General features: G+C 51.5%; 7 protein-coding genes across 7 annotated transcripts; 5 read left to right on the top strand and 2 right to left on the bottom strand.

The window, feature by feature from the left end:
• Nucleotides 1-574: 574 nt before the first annotated feature.
• NUU61_006431 (uncharacterized protein) lies at nt 575-2,887 on the bottom strand (the record flags this gene model as incomplete). The annotated part of the gene is made up of 10 exons (XM_056656959.1): nt 575-628; nt 697-787; nt 844-1,069; nt 1,148-1,896; nt 1,949-2,169; nt 2,242-2,340; nt 2,399-2,453; nt 2,504-2,541; nt 2,596-2,709; nt 2,768-2,887. 10 exons carry the CDS (start codon nt 2,885-2,887, stop codon nt 575-577), a joined length of 1,767 nt encoding a protein of 588 aa, XP_056509759.1.
• Nucleotides 2,888-4,100: 1,213 nt separating this feature from the next.
• On the top strand, nt 4,101-5,082 carry NUU61_006430 (SDR family oxidoreductase; the record flags this gene model as incomplete). The annotated part of the gene is made up of 3 exons (XM_056656958.1): nt 4,101-4,148; nt 4,198-4,799; nt 4,860-5,082. 3 exons carry the CDS (start codon nt 4,101-4,103, stop codon nt 5,080-5,082), a joined length of 873 nt encoding a protein of 290 aa, XP_056509758.1.
• An 866-nt stretch (nt 5,083-5,948) lies between these two features.
• On the top strand, nt 5,949-6,864 carry NUU61_006429 (uncharacterized protein; the record flags this gene model as incomplete). Its single annotated transcript, XM_056656957.1, has 2 exons — nt 5,949-6,405; nt 6,479-6,864. The coding sequence occupies 2 exons, from the start codon at nt 5,949-5,951 to the stop codon at nt 6,862-6,864; spliced, it is 843 nt and encodes a 280-aa protein (XP_056509757.1).
• A 1,279-nt stretch (nt 6,865-8,143) lies between these two features.
• On the top strand, nt 8,144-11,927 carry NUU61_006428 (putative cell wall biogenesis protein Mhp1; the record flags this gene model as incomplete). Its single annotated transcript, XM_056656956.1, has 3 exons — nt 8,144-8,247; nt 8,338-11,195; nt 11,251-11,927. 3 exons carry the CDS (start codon nt 8,144-8,146, stop codon nt 11,925-11,927), a joined length of 3,639 nt encoding a protein of 1,212 aa, XP_056509756.1.
• Nucleotides 11,928-12,392: 465 nt separating this feature from the next.
• On the top strand, nt 12,393-14,700 carry NUU61_006427 (ATP-binding cassette long-chain fatty acid transporter PXA2; the record flags this gene model as incomplete). The annotated part of the gene is made up of 4 exons (XM_056656955.1): nt 12,393-12,899; nt 12,962-13,598; nt 13,652-14,549; nt 14,625-14,700. 4 exons carry the CDS (start codon nt 12,393-12,395, stop codon nt 14,698-14,700), a joined length of 2,118 nt encoding a protein of 705 aa, XP_056509755.1.
• A 413-nt stretch (nt 14,701-15,113) lies between these two features.
• Nucleotides 15,114-16,341, top strand: NUU61_006426 (uncharacterized protein; the record flags this gene model as incomplete). The annotated part of the gene is made up of 4 exons (XM_056656954.1): nt 15,114-15,171; nt 15,267-15,592; nt 15,671-16,099; nt 16,216-16,341. The coding sequence occupies 4 exons, from the start codon at nt 15,114-15,116 to the stop codon at nt 16,339-16,341; spliced, it is 939 nt and encodes a 312-aa protein (XP_056509754.1).
• A 493-nt stretch (nt 16,342-16,834) lies between these two features.
• Nucleotides 16,835-19,919, bottom strand: glpV (glycogen phosphorylase; the record flags this gene model as incomplete). The annotated part of the gene is made up of 8 exons (XM_056656953.1): nt 16,835-17,242; nt 17,309-19,074; nt 19,129-19,206; nt 19,271-19,374; nt 19,444-19,505; nt 19,561-19,596; nt 19,660-19,672; nt 19,747-19,919. The coding sequence occupies 8 exons, from the start codon at nt 19,917-19,919 to the stop codon at nt 16,835-16,837; spliced, it is 2,640 nt and encodes an 879-aa protein (XP_056509753.1).
• Nucleotides 19,920-21,258: the final 1,339 nt, after the last annotated feature.

Here is a 21,258-nt window from a genome sequence, read left to right as displayed (position 1 = left end):
CCTCGGGCATGCTCGACGCCAGTATAGATCTTCTGGTGCTCTTCAAACAACCCGGCTGGTTGCATCAATATTATTGGAAACGTTCTTGACTTCAATCTTTCTGGTCGAGCCAAGCGCTCGTCATGACGACAGTTTCTCTGTTCATAAAAAAGTACTCATTCAACCTGGCCCTGTGGACAAGAAATGCAAGGAATAACTCATTAGTGGCGCGACCGAGAGACTTGCTTAGAACTTTGCTCTCAAGGTGTCAGCAAGTTTTTGTCCAGCCGAGCTTCAATACATGACCTTACCTGATGCAGCGCTCGATGACATCTCTACTATGCCGTTTCCACATTCATTCCAAAAAGAAAACATTCATTGTTGAGTAAACTGCAAGAACTATACTCCTCCATAGACTCATTAAATACCCAAGTTGCCAGCCTTCTCCCGCCGCACTTTTGTCCCTCCTGCTGACCCAGGCCCTCCTACCTTGGAAATTGATACCATTCTCCCTTTGATGAGATTCTTTGCTCTCAAAAATCTCACCCGACTTGAGCAGGACACGAGAGTTACCACCGTCAATGACTTGCCCCATTCAGTGATATTCGTTTCTCTCAGCAAGATCAGTGTTCTCCAGGTATACCTCAATCTATACAAACATCGATGATTAGATTAGATTTGTCGCTGTGAGAAGCGGAGAAAGAAAAGAATCCATACCTTGTTGTTCATCTTGTCGTCGACGTCCTTGCAGTAAAGACACGCCGCGATGCCCAGTATTCCAAAGGCCATGGATACCATTGCGACGGTGCTAGATGTGTTCAATAAAGATGACATGAGTAGCCGGTAAGATGGTCGGAAACTTACAAGATCGCCTTGCAGTAGGCCTGACCCTGTGCCTCGGCCGTCGCGGCTGCCACAGCGGCACCAAACATCTTGCTAATGCTTGCCGTGTCCTGCTGGGCCAGCAGGGTCATCAAGTCGGTGACTTTGGTCAGAGGGAGACCGGCTGCAGTGGCTGCCGCAGGGACATATCGCGCGGTGTATTTGGTCAGGGTGGTGGAATACACAGTTTGATAGATAGTAGTTGCGACTAAGTCCCGTATATGTTAGCTGATGTATTTCACCAGAGATGTCGAGATTGCAATAGGGGGCATGGATATAGACTTACCTGCACCAGCCGCAAAGCGAACACAGCCCGAAATCCCACCACTGATTCCCAGATTCTTCTGCTCAACGCCCATCTGCGTAATCGCAATACTAAGATAAATCGCCCAGCCATACGCCGTCTGCGACAGGAACAGGAACGCAATCATAGTCCCCTTGTTAGTCGGCGTAACCAGGCCCATCAAAGACCCGAACAGAACCATCACAAACACTGAACCAGTGAGCTGCCAGTTCCAGTGGCGTAGACGACTCCCTAGAACGGAGAGCAGCAATGCTCCGAACGGGATGGGGAAGCCCTGGGCCAAGGAGAGAACCACGGCATACTTCCAGTCCTTGCCGCCATCGGTGTAGAACACTGTGATCATCTGTGGCCACAGGATGCTCGAGGAGTAGTAGAACATGTTTACCACTGCGAGTGCCACAGCCGGCGCGCTGAGATCTCTTCCATAGGAGCTGGTAAAGACGTGGGTTGGGGTTAGTGGGTACTTGAGATTGGCGAAGGTTTCCCAGAGGGCGAAGCAGATTAGCACCACGACGCCGACAACTAGGGGGGCGACGACATGGGGGTCGTTGGAGTCGTAAACGCCTGCCCACACGATGGCCACTAGGAAGGGGACGGCCCCGCCTATGAAGAGGAAGGCTCCTGTTCGGGTTCGTGAGAATGGGTTGGAGATTGCTGGTGGGAGTGACTTGGGGAGAGACTTACCAAAGTAATCCAACGACTTAAAGGCATCAATGTATGAGACTCCGTTCCTATAGCACTGTCAGCTATGAGCACGAAGATATAGGAAGAGGTAAAATATACGGGTGGTTAGGAGGGAAATACAAGCACAGCAACCCCAAGAATGAAAGGCCTTGGAAGATTGCCAGAGCCCAGAAGTTCCACTCCCAAGTGTCGAATTCGAATCCGTAGCGGGCAGTGACAGGCGCCACAATCACCGCTACAAACACGGCTATGTCGGCGATGACAACTCCGATGTGCCTCCACTTGTTAGGGAGGAGTTCTGGCAGCGAGAATGCAGCCATCTATAGGGAATGTTGGTAAGCCAGTCATGTTACAGCCTCGACATTTGTCCGTATGGGATCATCTTTACTCACCTGACAGTTCGCTGCTCCAAACCCAGAGACGGCGAGGCCGATGATGACCTGGTCTGAAGATTTGGCGGATGCCACGATAATATGACCAACACAGCAGATCTGTTTATAGGGATACGGTCAGCAACGTGAATGTGTATAATGGAACGGGGGTCCTTACCAAGTTTCCTCCGACAAGGAACCACCGACGACCAAACAAGTCGGTCATAGGTCCACTAGCCAGTATTAGTATATTTGGCCTGGTAAGTAAACCCTGGGCACCCACAAAATGAGAAAGGCGCAAGTGATAGAAATTGTCCAAGCCTAGCTTTGTATCAGTATTGCAATATATGTAAACCAGCAAGACGATTGACTCACCGGAATAAACCAAACATAGGAATTGGGTTCACCAAAGGAAGTAGACACCTGGGTGCCGATGGCCGACATCGCAGGAATAGACCAGAAAGACAGGCCATATCCCAGAGACAGAATCTGTAAATTGTTACTACTGCATACACCCACAGCCCGAATGGCAGGAATGAATACTTACGCCACAGACAATCCATGTCTTGAAGGTGACAACAGGTTCTGCCAGGGTATCAACTTCAGAGGTAGAGCTAGGCGGGTCAGGCTTTTCAATTGCTCCGCCGGTCTCTTTCTCGGCCATCATGCTTGAATCGCAGCGTTGTGCTTTCGAATCAAAGTAGAAAAAAAGTACTTCAGGGTTAAGAGCAGGGGAAGATAGAAGAAAAAAAAAAGCAGGACTCGAGCTGAACCCTGGAATTGCATTAGTTATAAAATGAGGAATTGTAGATAGTTCTTTGTTTGAAAATTCCACGCTACTCTCGTCGCGACGACTAGGGATGTTCCTACCAATCATGCCAACCAGGTGGGTTCGGTAGAAACCATTGGGATTCTGGGGCTGTATCCTTTAATTGAGACTGTGATGTAGATCACTGTCGTGGCCCCTCTTTCTTAGCTAGCCCTTTAGCTTCTGGATTAGCTTGATCCTTCAATAGTCTTTTTCTCCTTTGGGCGCTCTTGGCTTACTTGCTCTGACTTCCAACAACCTTGATATCTCCCTAAAATGTAGTAGATCGTATAAAGTTTCCCAGCCAAGATTGTACCATCCCAGCCATTGGCGCTAGTTCATCCCAAAGAGCCCCCGAAAACGGACTAGATTGGCGATAAACCCCGGTAGGTGGCTTGCTCTGCGCTTGGACTAACGCGCCCACGTGTAGTGGCGGTAAAGAACGAACAAAGAAAAACTCTCCTGGCCATAAAAACGGCCAGTCGGGGCAAGCTTTGCTTGTTGCCGGTGGACTGCCGGTGGACAGCCCATCATTCGAAATCCTTCCGAAAAGAGTGGAACCTCCGATATGGGCTGTTGAAAGGGAAGTCAACTGACGGCTATGAGGGGGGCCGATCTGCTATCTGAGCGTGCCGATCTTTTGGGAAACATGAATGGGCACCCATTGAGCTGGCCTTTGGTTGAAGTCTGGTGCCCAATGAGATGTTGAAAGGAACAGAAGGGGTCTCCAGTTCTTTCTGGAGTGGTGTATACGCCCCCAGTTGCGGGCCATCTCCGGGGGGCCAACGGGTTTCCCACTGAATGAAAGGAATCGGACTAGCGGTTGCCAAGTGCACGTTGAGCTTGAGAATTGGTTTTTTTTTTTTTTTTTTTTTTTTTCCTTTTCTTTTGTTTCTCTTACTTTACAGCTTTTGAAACTCCGAGGAATCCGAGATCCGAGATCTACATATAAACCTTCCTTGGGCTGAAAACACTTGAGAACTTCAGCATCGTTTTCTTTGCAAAATTGTTATCAGCTATAGATCATTCTTGTCAGGATCATCAGACTTAGAGCCTTGGAAATCTAGTAACCATGACATCGCCTTCCGAAAGCCGAGTTGCCATCATCACCGGAGCTACCGTGAGTTTCTACAAAACAACTAATCAATGGCATACTAATCAACGAACAGGGTGGCATGGGAATCAAGATTGCCCAAACCCTCTGCGCGCAGGGCTGGAAGATCACCTGTCTCGACCTGCAGCAGGAGGCCGGCGACGCGCTGGTCGAGAGTCTGGGACAAGACAACGCGATGTTCGTCCGGACCAACCTCGCCAAGTACGAAGATCAAGTCCACGCCTTCCGGGAAACGTTTCGGCGTTGGGGTCGGATTGATGCTCTGTGTGCCAATGCGGGCATCGTCGACCGCTCCTCGGTCTACATCTACAACTGGCGCGAGAAGAAGGCCGACGATGTTCCCCCGGAGCCTGATCTCTCCACCACCGACGTCGACTACAAAGCCGTGGTCTACGGCGTGCAGCTCGCCACGCATTTCATGCGACACAACCCCCAGCCTGGCGGTCGCATTGTCGTGACCAGCAGCATTGCGTCGATCTTCCCTCACCCCTCGTACCCCGAGTATTGTGGTGCCAAGGCCGCCGTGAACATTTTTGTACAAGGGATCGCGCCCCTGCTGAAGCAGAAGGAGAACATCTTCATCAACTGTGTGCTTCCAGGCATTGTGCCTACTCCGATCATTCCCCCAGAGATGATTGCCGCAGTGGCTCCCGAGCAGTACGTCCCATTTGTACTTTGTTTTATCAGTGTTTATAGATCTAACTAACCAATCTCCAGTCTTACCCCGGTCGAGACGATTGTGAAAGCATTCCAGACCTTCTTGGAAGATTCCACGGGCATGACAGGGGAGCTGCTGGAGTGTTCCGGAGAGAAATTGATTTACTACAAGCCGAGGGAGATGGGCAATGGCGCGGCCACCAAACGTGCCGTGACGGTGTGGGAGCCACTGTTCCAGATGATGCACAAAGAAACCTCCCAGCTGGCCGATGCGATTCCTTAGAGTTGCGCAAGAATAGCCGAAATACCACTCGGGTTGTAACACTCCCAATATCATCCTTGTATAACACGTTCGTAATTGCAGAGAGGCGGTAGAGAGAATCCCGGGTAGACCCCGCAGCTTACGCGGGATATAATCCCTGATTCCACGTGTGGTTTATACTCGCTTGGAGCTGGAAATCGACCCAACTTGGTCTGAGAAAAGTCATGGTTCCAATGGGACATCATGAGAACCAGGAAAGCTGGCGCGAGTGGATCTTGCATTTCTTTGTCTCCACGTGGGGCGGCTGTCTCATGGGCACCTCTGATAGTATGAAAGACTAATGAAAGTATGAACGACGCCATCATAACCGACCTTGGGATGTGGTGCATTCTTTTGTTTCCCTTTTTTTTTTTTCTTTCTTGAACTACCCACAGACGCTGGAAATGGAGAAACTCCTATCTGATTCGATCTCAAGCCGTTACCAGTCACCTGAAACCCCCCCCTCCGAAGGATCTGGCTTGGCTGCGTGGCCCCCTGGTCTCAAAAACGAGATCATACTTGAATATCGGGTTTCTCCCGATGTCCAAATCCCGGGTCTCAGGTAAATGGGTTCCCACTGGTACCCCCACTGATATATACATCTCTCCCGTGACAGTCTGGGGAAGCAATTATTTTCCACACCTCCATTTCTCAGTCTATTTATCTATCATCTATCAATCTATCTGACCCATCTATATACATACATACATACATATACATATACATATATATAAAGAGATGGCGGCTAAAGTGGCCTTGATCACTGGAGGATGTATGAAAACGTCCCACACCAAATCATGAATACTATACCATGCTAACCAAATATTTCTCATGAACCAGCCAGCGGAATGGGCCTTGACCTCGCCAAAGCTCTGGACTGTCGTGGCGGCTGGAAGATTCACATCCTCGGCCGAAACGAGGCACGTCTTGCGCAGGCGCTGGAAGAACTTCCGCAGGCCAGGGTCCACAAAGCCGACGTGGGTGACTACAAGGACCTCGGAACAGCATTCCAGACCGTCTTCAGAGAAGAGGGCCGGATTGACTTTGTCTTTGCGAATGCGGGTGTCATCGAGAGAACCAACTTCTATGCCAACCATGTCGAATCCAATGGTGATAGTCCGCCCCCGGAGCTGGACCCCACGACCCTTGAAGTAGATCTCAAGGGGCTGACGTTTACCGCTTATCTGGCTCTGCATTATTTCCGACTGTCGCCCCATCACGGACAGGGCGCACACTTGGTGATCAACTCAAGCTGTGGTGGGCTCTATCCCGCGTACTATGCCCCGTTGTATTGCGCTGCCAAGTGTGAGTGATTCACTCTCATTGCGAAATAGCTGCGGGTATGTTTTTATGAACTGACAACTGCCACGGCTCATAGATGGAGCCGTCGGGTTCATGCGATCCATTGCGCAACACTTCCGAGTCGAAGGCATCCAGGTCAACGCCATCTGCGCCGGCATCGTGCGCACGAACCTCGTCGACAGCGAAAGCTGGAATGGTTTCCCTGCGAACCGATTCACTCCCGTGGAGATGGTCTCGGCGGTGATTCTTCTTCTTTTGGAAGGTGGTGAGAGCGACGGCCGTGGCATTGTTGATGGCAAGGGCATCCGCGTTCCGCCTTCTCGGCTGTATGGATGTGCCGTCGAGATCTCGGATACTCAGTTCTACTTCCGGGATCAGCCAGAGTATTGTGATGAGGGGATGAAGGAGGTCATGGGGGCCACGGCACTTGAGAACCAGATCGGTGCGATTCTGAGTACGTAGATGGATGGTGACTTTTCTGCAATGGGTCTTGCAAGTCTGCTTCCAATGGAGTTTTGGTACTTTTTTATTCGCAGAGTCTTTGATGCCTGAGATGACTCTAATAAAGTACCTATTTCCTGATTAGGGAATTTAAAGGTCACCCTTCAACAAACCAAGGACTGGTGGCCTAGTGGTAAAGTCGTTGATATACCAGCCACCAGCCCTGGGAAGATTGATCAGCTGGTAAACTGCCACTCCTAATGTGAGTGGTAGTGAGGCCAGCTGAGACTTTCCATCTGCAAATAGCGCTATATCCTTAACACCTACTGCGGTAGGAGCCCAAGCCAAAGGTCCCTGGTTCAATCCACCCCGTGGATATTCTTTTTTCTTTCTTTTGATTTGATTTGATTCTTTTCTCCTCTCTTTTTACTCTTTTGATATTACTGTCTATCATGACTTCCCGTTTTTCTCAACTAATTCCCATTTTCTCTTTCTAGGTAAGAATATTCTATATGTAATTCATATGAGTGCCTTAAGACTATTACTTTCTTCTCTCAATGATCTGCTAATATATTGAATATATCAAAAAAAAAAAAAAAAAAACAATATCAGAGATGATGTCCTGTCTATAGTCCGCCCCCACTATCCACCCGATCTCTGATCTTCCGCCACATCCCCCAGACCCAATAATAATTAGAAGAACCATGGTTATATCAAAGGGCCAATATTCCACCAGCTTTATACTATCTAATCATCCAAAATAGACCAATTAAACCCATGCAATCCAGTATAGATCCTCCCCGGATAATTGGCCTCACGTGCCTGCATGACTCGATTATGTCACCCCATGCGATGCACCCTCTTCCACATCTGGACGCCAGCGCTCGTGAGGACTTATCCTTTCCTCATTTATCTTCTCTTGCGCCATGAATCTTTCCCATCGTTCACTGATGAGACTGCTTCACTGTCATCATCTGTAGCAGTGTACTCGCAGTAGAACAGCTCGTGTCGTGTTTTGCCTTTTTTTGTGAATACCGCCCCTCGGTCGCCGATCCTGCGGACCAGCGGAATTTCCAGCGCTTTCTCTTCCCACCCGACATCGCTGCCCTCTATCCCGGTAGACTTACAATTATCAGTGAGAAGTGGGGGATCAACCAACCATGTGTCACTCGACCTAGACCAACCCTGTCATTCCACTCGATCGCACAACGCCACCCAGCTGGCACCCGTCGACCTCGGCCGGCTTCTGCGCCTCGGGGTTATTTTTCATCAACCGTGAGATCGGGCAAGGCGGATCAAAATGGAAGGAGTTGAAACGGTGGATGTGAGCTGGCTTCACCATTCGCAAAAAGGCAAGTCGCACTGGATAGCCTTGATGCCCACACAGTATAACCATGCGGTTTGGTGGTTTCTCAAGGCGGGGAGCATCCTCTGACACCTTCCTTCAGATCAGCTGTCTCGGACCAAGTCCGTGACATCAACTGCGAACGGTAGGCCTGGTAGGGATGACAACGGAGCGACCGCACCCCCCAAGTCACACCGGAGATCTCGATCGAACAGTACCCCGCTGCCAACATCTTCGGCTTTATTCCCTTCAGAATCGAAAGAAGCTTCTCCACAGACGAAAGAATCGTTAGAAGAAAACGCGCTATCAGAAGACAAGAATGCGGAATCGATACCACCCACGCCATCCCCGGCGCCCCAGCGGAGCAGCCCCAAGCCTATCGGGAGCCGTCGCAACTCGTGGATCTCGAGCTTGAGCTCCAAGTTTTCATCTGGATCAACGCCCCCGTCGCAGTCGAGCTTAAAAGGCAGTCCAGCTAGCCCCAAAGCGACTTCGCCCCTCGACATGCACAACCCGTTCGGCGCAGCATACTCACCCAAGGACCAAGAAGATGAGAAGAAAGATGACCCTGGTCCTTTTACTTCATCCTCTCCTAAGGGACCCTCCTTCTTGCACAATGCTCTCCGCAAATTCTCGTCTAACTCCGGTGGGCTACCTAAGATAGCCCCTAATGGAACGGTCTGCCCCCGGCGCGTGATGAACGTCGATCACGGCCGAGACCGATGCAAGATCGCGGACCTAAACCAGTCGAAGCTCAATCGCGTGGCATTTTGTGTGGACGTTGAAATCGCAGGGGTCTCCCATCGGGACTCTGACGAGGAAGCACCTCCAACGAACCAACTTCGGCAGCCTCAGTCGGAATCCAACAGCCAAAAGTCAAAGAAATCCGATCTCAAATCGGAGGCCGGGGCATTGAAACACCCCCAGTCTGCGGTGGCTGAAAAGGAGACATCGGTCCCAAATCCGACTTCTACTCCAGGGGCCGACGATACCACTGCTCAATCTACAACTGCCTCGGCCAGCACAGTCAGCTCTCAGTCCTCCGATTCCAAACCGAACGGAGAAGGCAAGGACCCCACGAGAAAGCAAGAGAAGAAAAAGCGATCAGAGGAGGAGAGGAGGGAGCGCAAGGAAAGAAAGCGGAGGCAAGCAGTGGCGAATGGTTCGGTCCCGTTGCAACTGGATGCCGACAATGATGAAGATGAACCCCGGGCTCCAGCGCCTGGTGTCTCTCGCTCGAAAACACAGGGTCACCCAACCACCGATCCGGTGCGCATCTATCGTCGCTGCTGCCAGTTGCGTGAAACCCCTGTTCTCAAGAGAGTGGTTGATCAGATCTCTTCGCCTTCCTCGACGTTGGCTGAGTCTCCGGGCACTGTGGCAGCCCTGAATCTCAGTAACTTCCCCATGACCCCTCAAGATATCACAACATTCAGCGATTGGCTCGCGGTTGTTCCTGTCCGCAAGCTTATTCTTGAGAACTGTGCACTGACCAACGATTCCGTGCGAGCCATCCTCGCAGCATTACTCTCAACCAAGACCGTGGAGCAGATGCGCTACCGTCGGAGACGATCTCGACGGTCGGAATCGCCGGTCAAGAGCGATGAACGATGGGGTGTGGTGGAGAAGCTGTCTTTGAAGGGTAATCCCAAGATCGGCAGAGAGGGCTGGCGCCATATAGGTCTTTTTGTGCATCTTTCCAAATCTTTGAAGGCCATCGATGTGTCAGGCATTCCCTTCCCCAAGCCACAGGCTCCAGCAGATGGTTCGGCGCCCCAAAGCCAGGACCAGACATCTGCCCTTGATGTCAGCACCATTTTCGCAAACGCCTTGGCGGAACGGTTTGGTGGCGACCACCTGGAGGAATTGCTCATGAGTGAATGCAGACCGTCTGTTGATGAGGTGCGGAAAATTTGCGAGGCAGCCACTACTATGGGCTTGCGCAGACTCGGATTCGCCAACAACAACCTGACCAGGGAGGGCCTTGAACATGTGGTCGAATATTTGAAAGCCGGGCAGTGCGAGGGTCTCGATCTCGGCGGAAACACTATCAAGGATGATCTTGATATTATCGTGGACGCCATTGAACCCGAGCTGCCTCTCTATGCGCTTAGTTTGGCGGACTGTTCCTTGAATCCTTCCGTGATCTGCCCGCTACTTCAAGCCTTCACGAAGCTCCACAACCTTCGTTTTATTGACTTCTCTCACAACCTCGAACTATTTTCGGCACAACCCAAGGCTTTGGGGGCATTCCGCCGCTTCCTGCCCAAGATGCCATCTCTGAAGCGCATCCATCTTGCCGACGTTGATCTCTCACCAGACCATGTCATTGGTCTTGCAGAAGTGCTATCCGAGTGTCCCAGCCTGTGCCACTTGAATATCTTGGAAAACCCTCAGATCGCCGCTCTGGCATCCGCTCGGGACCCGGCTACCCAGGAAGAAGCGTGCGCTGTCTACGCGTCTATGATGGCAGCTGTCCGTGTGTCACGAACGATTATCGCAGTGGACATTGAAATTCCAAGTGCAGAAAGCAATGAGGTTGTGAAAGCTTTGGCATCCCAGATTGTGGCCTACTCGCTTCGAAATCTCGAGGGCGGCGCGATTGCCGAGGAGCTCTCTGATCCCATCACCCCATCCGCTACCAAGGACGTTCCTGTGCCGGAGATCTTGCAGCATATCGTCGGAAACACGGCTGCTCCCGACGAGCCATGTGACGATGAAGGTGAGCCCGCTCCTGACGAAGACTACGTCATTGGCGGCACAGGTGTTGTCAAGGCATTGGGTGTTTGTCTGGGCAACCTAGATCAGCATGGCAGCGACGTTCTTGGCGACATCTCGGCGCCAGCGAGTGGCACTACAACGCCCAGGCGACGGAAGTCTCGAAGCGTCGTCACCAAGCGACCCCGTGACATGTCGAAGAACCTGCTGGCGTCCGCACGCAACATTCGGACTCGGATTCAGTCGGCTCTCGTCCGCGAAGACCGGGCTGGCAATGATGCAAACTATCGTGAGTGTTACGCGCGACTTTTTATCTGTAGATATGCTAATCTCGTCTGCGACAGGTCGTCTGCAATTCCTGGACTTCACCTTGCATAGGATGATCCAACGCTTCGAGGACGAATACCCGGAGACTCGCATTGTCCCCCAGCCTGCCACAACCTCTACCGCACCGGACACCAGCTCTCAACATTCTGGTGACGACGGACACGGATCCACCGCTGTCGGCGACAACTTGAATAATAGTCTTCTGGACAACGAGAACGCCATCGATGACGAAGAAACTGACCAATATGCCATCCACCTCTCCCGAACCAGCTCGATGACCTCTCTCCATGCACGTGCCATGACTTCCGAAGAGGGCCACATCCACCGTCTCGGCCAGAACCTGCGCCGTGATTTCCTGGACCCATCGCTGAGCCAGAGCGATGGTGATGGCGATGACGATGCACACCTTGCTGCTCTCCGGGAAAGACTGGAGCGTCTGCACGACGAACAATCTCCGTCGCAGTTCGACAGCTTCGGGAGAGAGAAGGCATTTGAAGAGCTCGGGTCTACCGTTGATGAACTCTGGGCCGCTCAGAAGCAGGACGCCGAGAGCTTTGAGAAGTTCAGGATGTCGCAGATTGCGGCTCAGATTAACAGTGGCCTGCGTCCTGCTAGATCCATGCCTGTTGCTGGCAACGTAGCATCCAAGAAGGATGCGGGTAATGATACCACTGAGAGCAAGTCTCCGCCATAGCTCTGTTATTTCTTGATTCTTCTATTGCACTATTACCCAACGTGCTATTCTGTATATACACCACTTATATCCTCTTGTTTTATCCAGGCTATCGCACTATTCTGTATCCAATTTCAATTTGCCCTACATGTACCGAGGTCTTCAATACTATAGCAGTGTGCGCAAAACTGGCGCATCTAAATAATTTTATTAATTATTTTATAGATTATTCTATGTAATTTCTGTCTGAACCCCGAGGCAGGCGACGCGATAGAGTGATTGAGGCATTCGTGGCGCGGTGGAGTTCCTCGGCTGAACTTCCCCAGATAACTGGGGTATCACATGTCAACTCTCCCCTCTTCCGTCATTCCTCTCTTCACTTCACTTTCCTTTGCTTTCTGTTTCTCGCTACAACTTTTGATCTTCCGAGCATCGGTCATGTCTTTTTCTGTCTCTGGCTGATCGGCATCCCCTGATAGCTTCGCCATGGCGGTCCAGTCCAAACTGTTGCCGCCCGAACGCTCCGTCAAGCAGATCCTCTCCAGTCTCACCTCCCTCTACCTCCGGCACCGCACCCGCATCTCACGCGCGGTCTACCTTGCTCTCTTCGCGGCGCTCGCTAAGCGGATTCACAATGCAATCTCCGAACAAAAAGCCGCGTCGCAGCAGGTTGATCTGCGGAGGCGGCCCGGCACCAGCAGTCTCGGCGACGAAGAACAACCGCGCAAGAAGCGCGTTGAGATCAATCGCGAATTCTTCAAGCACCTGCTGCGCTTGCTGAAGATTGTCATTCCCGGATGGCGCAGCAAGGAGCTGCGGCTGTTGGTCAGCCACAGTGTCTTCCTCGTACTGCGCACCTTGCTCAGTCTGTATGTCGCCGAGTTGGATGGCAGGCTAGTGAGCAACTTGGTGCGCGGCAAGGGGAAGGACTTCTTACTGGGGCTTGTGTGGTGGATGATCGTGGCTGTCCCGGCGACATTCACGAATTCGATGGTAAGTCCTTGGGAATCCGAGATGCGACCGACTGGACTGTGTTACTGACTCCACCACGCTAGCTTTCATATCACCAATGTAAACTATCTCTTAGTTACCGAAAACGCTTGACTGATTATATACACGATAAATACCTGTCAAACATGACATTCTACGCCATCTCCGCTCTCGATGACCGCATCAAGAACCCCGACCAACTTGTCACTGTCGATGTGTCGCGCTTCTCCGACAGTTTAGCGGAGCTGTACTCTAATCTGGCCAAGCCAATCCTCGATATGGCCATCTACAACTACTCTCTCTCGAAGAACGTCGGCGGCGAGGGCCTGTTTATCATGAGTTTGCTGGTCCAGCTGTCTGCCAACGTCATGCGCATGCTGACACCGCCGTTTGGCAAATATGTCGCCGATGAGGCCCGGCTCGAGGGCGAGTTCCGGTTCCTCCACTCAAGACTCATTGATTACAGTGAGGAGGTGGCTTTGTACCATGGCCACGAGGCCGAGAAAGATACCCTGGATAAAGGATACTTCACACTGATTAAGCATGTGAACCGTATCTTGCGCAGGCGCCTGTACCACGGTTTCATGGAGGATTTTGTTATCAAGTACTTCTGGGGAGCTCTGGGTTTGGTACTCTGCAGCTTGCCCGTATTTTTCAAGATCCCGGGTCAAGTCACTCAGACTATGGGAGACCGCACCGAAAGTGAGTCTTTTTTTTTTTTCTATGCTTGCCAAGATAATGCTAATCATGGCCAGGTTTTGTCACGAATCGCCGAATGTTACTATCATCGTCGGATGCTTTTGGCCGTCTGATGTTCTCTTACAAGGAAATTTCCGAGCTGGCCGGCTTCACGTCGCGTGTTTCATCTCTGATGGAAGTCATGGATGACTTGGTGGCCGGGAGATTTGAGAAGAAGCTGGTTTCCTCAGCCTCAACTGAGGAGAACGCAGCTGTTCTGTCTGGCCGGGGCGAGGTCATGGAAAGCGACTCGATTGAGTTCACAGATGTTCCCATCGTTTCACCAAACGGAGACGTCCTGGTGCGCAAACTGTCATTTACCGTCCATCCCGGTGATCATCTCTTGATCGTCGGTCCCAACGGATGCGGCAAGTCGTCCCTCTTCCGAATTCTGGGCGGGCTCTGGCCGGTATACGGGGGCATGGTCAAGAAACCCCAGTTCGATGACATCTTCTATATCCCTCAGCGACCGTACCTGTCCCGCGGGACGCTGCGCCAGCAAGTCATCTATCCGGATGGGGTGCGCGAGATGCGCGCCAAGGGAGTCACCGATGCGGACCTGTACGAGGTCCTGTCCGTTGTCGAGATTGCATCGGTCGTGGACCGGCCCGGGGGCTGGGATGCAGAGGAAGAGTGGCGCGATGTGCTGTCGGGCGGTTTGCAGCAGCGCATCGCCATGGCCCGACTGTTCTACCACCGACCGAAATTCGCCATCCTGGATGAGTGTACGTCGTCAGTGACGCTGGAGATCGAGAAGGTCATGTACGAGACAGCCAAGAAACTGGGGATCACGCTCATGACAGTGTCGCACCGGCGCAGTCTGTGGAAGTACCACCAGAAGATCCTGCAGTTTGATGGCCAGGGAGACTACATTTTCACCGGATTGGACTGGGAACGACGGTTGAAATTGGAAGAGTAAGTTTTATAAACTACTTCCCATCCCCCCACAACCCCGCACCCTGGAATCTTTGCTGACTCCCCGTTTCTTAGTGAGAAAGAAGAACTCGATTTGCAGCTTCGGGCCGTGCCGGAATTGCAACGTCGGGTTGCCGAGTTGTCGGCTTAGACCAGGTATTGACTTGGGATATTAGTGAATAGCCTCCAATTCCAAGTTTTCCAAGTTGTATATTTTCCGGTCAACCGGAATTGTGCCTCTTCTCCACAGCCCCACCACCCACTCGGCCAATCCACCGACGGGCTCGGGAGTTGTAGACTTGATTCTGGCATTCTATCGGCTTTGGTCTTGTACCCACCCGATGATGTTCTGATCGTCCATACGTCATACGCCGTGTCTTGTTTCGATCGGGCGTTTCTCTGGCATACTTAGATTGTTGTCGGTCCAACCTTTTTTTCTTTTTTTTTTTCTCGTTCTATTTCATCTTCATTTTTCGCTCGGCGTTCTTCGTGTACCTACTAAGATTTTCTCTTATTTCTTTCCTCTCAATTCTCCGGACCCGTAGTTCTCTCTCAGCCCTCACAATGACCAACGCAAAGACAAACCCCACCAACCAAAAACGAAAGATCATCATCTTCTCCGGTATGTGCCCTACCTCCAGGTTCTCCCTAAAGACCAATGAAACTATATTTTCTCAAGATAGCTAACAACCAAATCCGCCACCCCCATTGTCATAGACTTCGACGGCACAATCTGCATGCAAGACACAGGCCATGTCCTCGTCGACAACCACGGCTGCGGCGCCACCTACCGCGGCAAGCTGGAAGAGCAGATCAAGTCCGGCGAGCGGTCGTTCCGCGAGGTTTCCGACGAGATGTGGGGGTCGCTGAGCATCCCGTTCGACGACGGCTTCGTCGTCATGGACCAGACCATCCAGATGGACCCGCACTTCCGCGAGTTCCACCAGTACTGCGTCGCGAACGGGTTCCCGTTTAATGTCATCAGCGCGGGGCTGAAGCCTGTGTTGCGAAGGGTGTTGGATACGTATTTGGGGACGCAGGAGGTGAGTAACACTTACAAGGAACCAAAAAAAAGTATAAGCAAGAGAATGAGGAAAAGTGTGAATGCTAACAAAATCAAGTCCTCCTCCATCGACATCATTGCCAACGACCTCACCATCCCAGCCATCGGCTCCCAATGGAAACCCATCTGGCGCCACAACACCGACTCGGGCCTCGACAAGGCCCTGAGCGTCAACGAGGGCCGCGCCCAGGCCCAGGCCGAGTGCTCGCCCGACGAGATCCCGCTGATCGTGTTTATCGGCGACGGCGTTTCGGACCTGGCGGCGGCGCGCGAGGCCGACGTGCTGTTTGCGCGCCGCGGTCTGCGCCTCGAGGAGTACTGTCACGAGCACGGGATCGAGTGCACGCCCTTTAACACTTTCGCGGATATCAAGCGCGATATTGAGGCCATTAGTCGCGAGGATCAGTCCAAGACTGGGGGTGTGGGTAAGCCGGTGCGGTATAACCCGCGGGCTAATCTTTGGCGTCGGATTTCGAGTCGTGAGGCTGTATGGTCCCCCCCCCCTCTCCTCCCCTACTCCCTTACTCCCTTGATATACATATACTATGCATATACATGCGTATGTGTATATGCTTAGAAAGTATGCCGATGCTGATTCCTTAGGTCCCCACCCTCATGGCTGCTGCCACTCCCTCCCAGGAAGAGAAGATGTTCCTCTGGCCCGAGACTTTCTCAGACTACAAGCCCAAAACCATCCAGGAAGACGACGAGCCTGCGGCTGTGGCTTGAAGCGGATTTCCTCTTTTCTTTTCTGTTCTCTGTGCAGGCCACTAATTCTCGGTTAAATTCTTGATGATTGATGGCTTTCTTTTCTCGTGACTTCATGCATCGGACCGACATACATCGGACGGATGTTGGCTTTGCCATACATATCATTCCAGCCATGAGTTTCGTGTCGATGTATTCCTCCCTTGATACAGTTGCTGATGGGGCTGGTGATAGATGCTTTGTATATAAATGTTCTAGTCGGAGATAGATTATGTATAAAAGATGTTAACAATACACGGTGTTAATGGAATATGCTCTTCTTTCTTTCAGACGTGGATCTATCTCCTGGCTCAGAGTGAGTATTAGGAAGTATTGTCTTGGATCTTAGGAAAACTGCCATTAGACTGAGAATGATAGTATTAAATCCATGCAAGTCACCATCAAACCAGAGCGAGAAATGCAACCAGAGAAGAAAGAAAAGAAAGGACAGGATACCACAAAAGAAGAGATGAAATCAATCCTTCACCTCCAGAGGCTCCACGTTCCAGATACTATCAGCATACTCATTAATCACCCGGTCCGTCGAGAAAAAGCCCATGCGCGCAACGCTGGTAATCGACTTGGCCAGCCACTTCTCTTTATTCTGGAACGTCTCGTCGACCATCTCGTGCGTGGTGACGTACGAGTTGAAGTCGTCCGACACCAGATAGTAATCGCCGTGCTCCTCGATCGACGCCGTGAGCGCGGCAAAGTCGGCCGCGTCGCCGAACATGTCCTCCTTGATGGCATTAAACACCCGCTCCAGCTGGGCATCCAGCTGGAAATCGCTGTAGAAGTGCCGGTGGCGCAGGTCTTCGACGTCTTCGGCGAGCGTGCCAAAGAGGAAGATGTTTTGCTCGCCGATCTCGCGCGTGATTTCGATCTGTGGTATGAGTAGTTAATAATTAGTTCCCAAATAACAAATCAGGGTCTGTGGTTGGCAAATTACATTCGCGCCATCGCAAGTCCCGATGATCAATCCGCCGTTCAGGACGAACTTCATGTTACTCGTGCCGCTGGCCTCGGTGCCAGCCGTGGAGATGTGCTCGCTGATGTCCGACGCCGGGCAGATGATCTCAGCCTTGCTGACGTTGTAATCCTCAATGAAAATCACCTTCAGGAGGTCGCCAATCTCCGGGTCCTTGTTCACAACGGATGCCACGTTGTTGATGAGGTGGATGACCGTCTTTGCCATCCAATATCCCGGAGCCGCCTTACCACCGAAGATCGACACTCGAGGCACGACCTTCTTGCGCTCGTCGGCCGACATCGCTTTGATGCTCAGGTAGCGGTGAATCACCCCGAAGATATTCAGTTGCTGGCGCTTGTACTCGTGAATGCGCTTCACCTGCACGTCAAACAGTGCATTCGGGTTCACGTCAAATCCTGTCGTATCCTTGATGTACCTAGCCAAGAGCAGTTTATTGGCCGATTTGATCCTCGCCCAGTCTTCTCGGAAGGCCTTGTCATCCACAAATGCCTCTAGCTTATCCAAGAGGGTCAGGTCTGTCAAGAACTCGTATCCTCCGAGTTTCTCGGCAATCAGCGCAGACAACTTCGGGTTGGCTTGGTGCAGCCAGCGCCGGGGGGTAATGCCATTGGTGACATTGGTGAACCGGTCTGGACCATAGATCTCCACAAAATCTTTGAATATGGTGGCTTTGATGAGATCGGAATGCAATTCAGCCACGCCATTCACTTTGTGCGACCCAATAATGGCCAGATGCGCCATGCGCACCATCTTGGGATGCGTTTCTTCAATGACTGAAACTCGCGCCAGCATGTTCCGGTCGTTGGGGAACCGTTTCTCGACCGACTGCAAGAAAAACAGGTTGACATCGTAGATGATCTGCAGGTGTCGTGGAAGCAGGTTTTGCATCAGCAGAACCGACCATTTCTCCAGCGCCTCGGGCAAAACCGTGTGGTTGGTGTACCCGAAGGTTTTGGTCACGATGACCCATGCCTCATCCCATTCGAGACCTTCAATGTCAATCAGGATGCGCTGCAACTCCACGATTGCAAGAGTCGGGTGGGTGTCGTTGAGCTGAATCGCCACCTGATCGGGGAACTCGCTCCACGCCCGCTTGGTCTTCTTGAATCGCCGGACAATATCATACAAAGAAGCCGCACACCAGAAATACTGCTGCTTCAGGCGGAGCTCTTTACCTCGTTCCAGGTTGTCGTTCGGGTAAAGCACGGCCGAGATGGTCTCGGCGCTCTGCTGGTCCGCCACGGCGCTTTCGTAGTCTCCGGCATTGAATTTCTGGAAGTCAAACTCGCCGCTACTTGCCTTGCTCGACCACAGGCGGAGATTGTTGGTCGTCTTGGTGCCATATCCAGGAATCGGCACATCGTAAGCGACTGCTTGAACTATTTCACCGTCCTCCCAGGAGTGGACGATCCTGCCATTCTCGTCCTGGTATTTGCGGACGCAGCCGTAGAATTGAATATCAACGGTGATTTCATGTCGGGGAAACTCCCAAGGGTTGTTGTCAAGCCAGTAGTCCGGAATCTCCATCTGGTAGCCATTGACAATCTCCTGTTTGAAGATCCCGTAGCGATATCGCAGGCCATAACCCCATGCTGGGTAGTTCAGTGTCGCCAGGCTGTCCAAGAGACATGCTGCCAAACGCCCGAGACCACCGTTACCCAGGGCCGCGTCGTGTTCTTGGCTGATGATGTCCTCGATGCGGAAGCCAAGGTCTCTCAGACCATCTAGGAGGGTATTCAGTGGTAATGCTTAGAGACTCAGCTTCCATGCACACTTACCTCGAGCTGCCTCTTTCTGGCCCACATTCAGCATCGCATTGTCCAGCGCTCGCCCCATGAGAAATTCAAGGGAGAGGTCTAGAAGTCATGTATTAGGACTCTTCATCACCGAAGTTGATTCGGCTCCCTGCATAAGACATACAGTATACTCTCTTCTGGTCATTGAATGTCTGACGCTGCTGGGTCTTGTTCCAGTCGATGATCAACCGATCCCTAAAAGCCAGCGCTGTTCCGGAGTATGCAGCGCTGTCGAAGGAAAAGAGCTATAGTTAATACAACCAAGCCTTTTTTTTTTCATGTAGTTTAAGCACATACGATTCATCGCAGTTGTACAGCGAGCGAGCAAGCGTCGTCTCAATATGGCGCACAAGCTCTTTCTGCAACCGCGGTCAGTTGGAAACGAGATAATCGCATGGATTGGTACAGGCTTACCTCGAATTCTTCTTTGTTTGAAAATCCAGCAGCGGACTAAAAGACCCGAGCGACATCAGCGTTGTACAGCCAAACCCAGGGACACCGGGTTCCACATACGTATTTGCGCCAGCTGCAAGTCCCGAACTCGCAGTGGTCAGCTCATTATCGACGATTCCAAATCACACAATTCAATAAACTACTCACGCCTCACGTAAAGGCTCGGGGATGCTCGCTTCTACACTCTTGATCTCCGAGGGCCCGAAACCCGTGAAAGTGCGCTTGTGTTTGGGCCGACTGAATCCAGGACCGACAGGACCCTGGAGGTCGGCAATAGGGGCTCCCACTGAGGGTCTTCGTTCTCGACGCTCGGTTGCCATGGTGTGGGGATGCTTGTGATAGAGGATGGGGGAGTGCCGGGTGAGAGAAGGAACTCTGGAAGACAGCAAGCTGGTGAGGGAAAGAAAGCTAACAGCAATGCCGAGGAGCTCACCGGGAATGATGAACAGGAGAAAGGAAGAAAATCAAAGGGAGAAGAGGAGACGTGAGACAAGAAAGAGGGGCTACAGTCATGACTGGTGACACCGGGCCTGGAACACGGGAGGTACGGGGCAGCTACCTGCCTCACACCGTTTGGAGAGTACAAACCAGAGGTACCCTGAAAGTAGCGACCACATTGAGATCCAGTATCACACCACTTTGGCAAACATGGGGCCGTGTTCTCTTCGAGTTGGTTTGGAGTGCTTTCTCGCGCCTCGTATACATCGACGACGCATGCGGAAGAGCTCTGGTGGGGCTAGATCGTCGCTGCAACTCCGTGCACTCGGTCTTGGACTCTGGATATAATATTAATGACCATGGTAACTGTATTAAGCTCTAAGATTAATTAATCAATTAGTATTCTTACAAGCTAATTATCCATGAAATAGTCCACGGAACATCTCGGGCTGCAATCAAAATTTCAACAGCTGACCTCTTCTCCACTATACCACGAGCCGTTCCGTAGTTCTCCACCGAGAGAGCATAGAACCAACCTACTCTTGATGACACCACTACCCACAGAAAGTAGATTGAGTCGAAGACATAGGAAAGAATAGCGGGTTCCACACGGCACACTTCGTCTCGCGAGAATAGATGAGTACAGCATGGCAACCCTTGGACCGGCACCAAGGACAGAATCGCATATCCCGCTTGCCAGACCAAACTATCAAATAATTCCAGGGAGATCCAAGAATTACCAGACTTTTTGGGGAGGATAAAGCAACTCAATACTGGTAAGGGCAAACCGCAAAGACAAATTAAACCAGAAAGCTTCTTATGCAATCAAAGCGCTTGAAATCGCGGGTTATAATAGTATATATAAAAAAAAAAAAACATGAAGGCAAAGGAGATGAGACCCCCAGAAACTCAACGGAGAACCGCCGTCATATGCATGAAAGGTGAGGCTGAAAGGGAAAGAGGCAAACAAAAATCCAGATAACGAGAAAAGAGTCAGTCGGAGGCAAGAAATAAAACAATCCATGAGGATATCTGGGTACATAGAGAGAAAAGAGAGGCCCAACATAGGTAGGTACGAGTGTCACTATACGCAAGCCTCGACCTCTTTTTCAAAATCGGAGAAAGAGAAGAACACGCTCGTCGGAGGTTGAATCAGGAGCTAAGAAAACAATGCAAAATCAGGACAGAAGATCTCACCCACATGCATCGGAGATTCTGAAG

This window comes from Penicillium alfredii, assembly GCF_028826965.1.
Source record: "Penicillium alfredii strain IBT 34128 chromosome Unknown utg000009l_segment0_segment0, whole genome shotgun sequence".
Classification (NCBI taxonomy): domain Eukaryota; kingdom Fungi; phylum Ascomycota; class Eurotiomycetes; order Eurotiales; family Aspergillaceae; genus Penicillium; species Penicillium alfredii.
The sequence above is the reverse complement of the archived record's forward strand: the minus strand, read 5'-3'. Positions and strand labels throughout refer to the sequence as shown.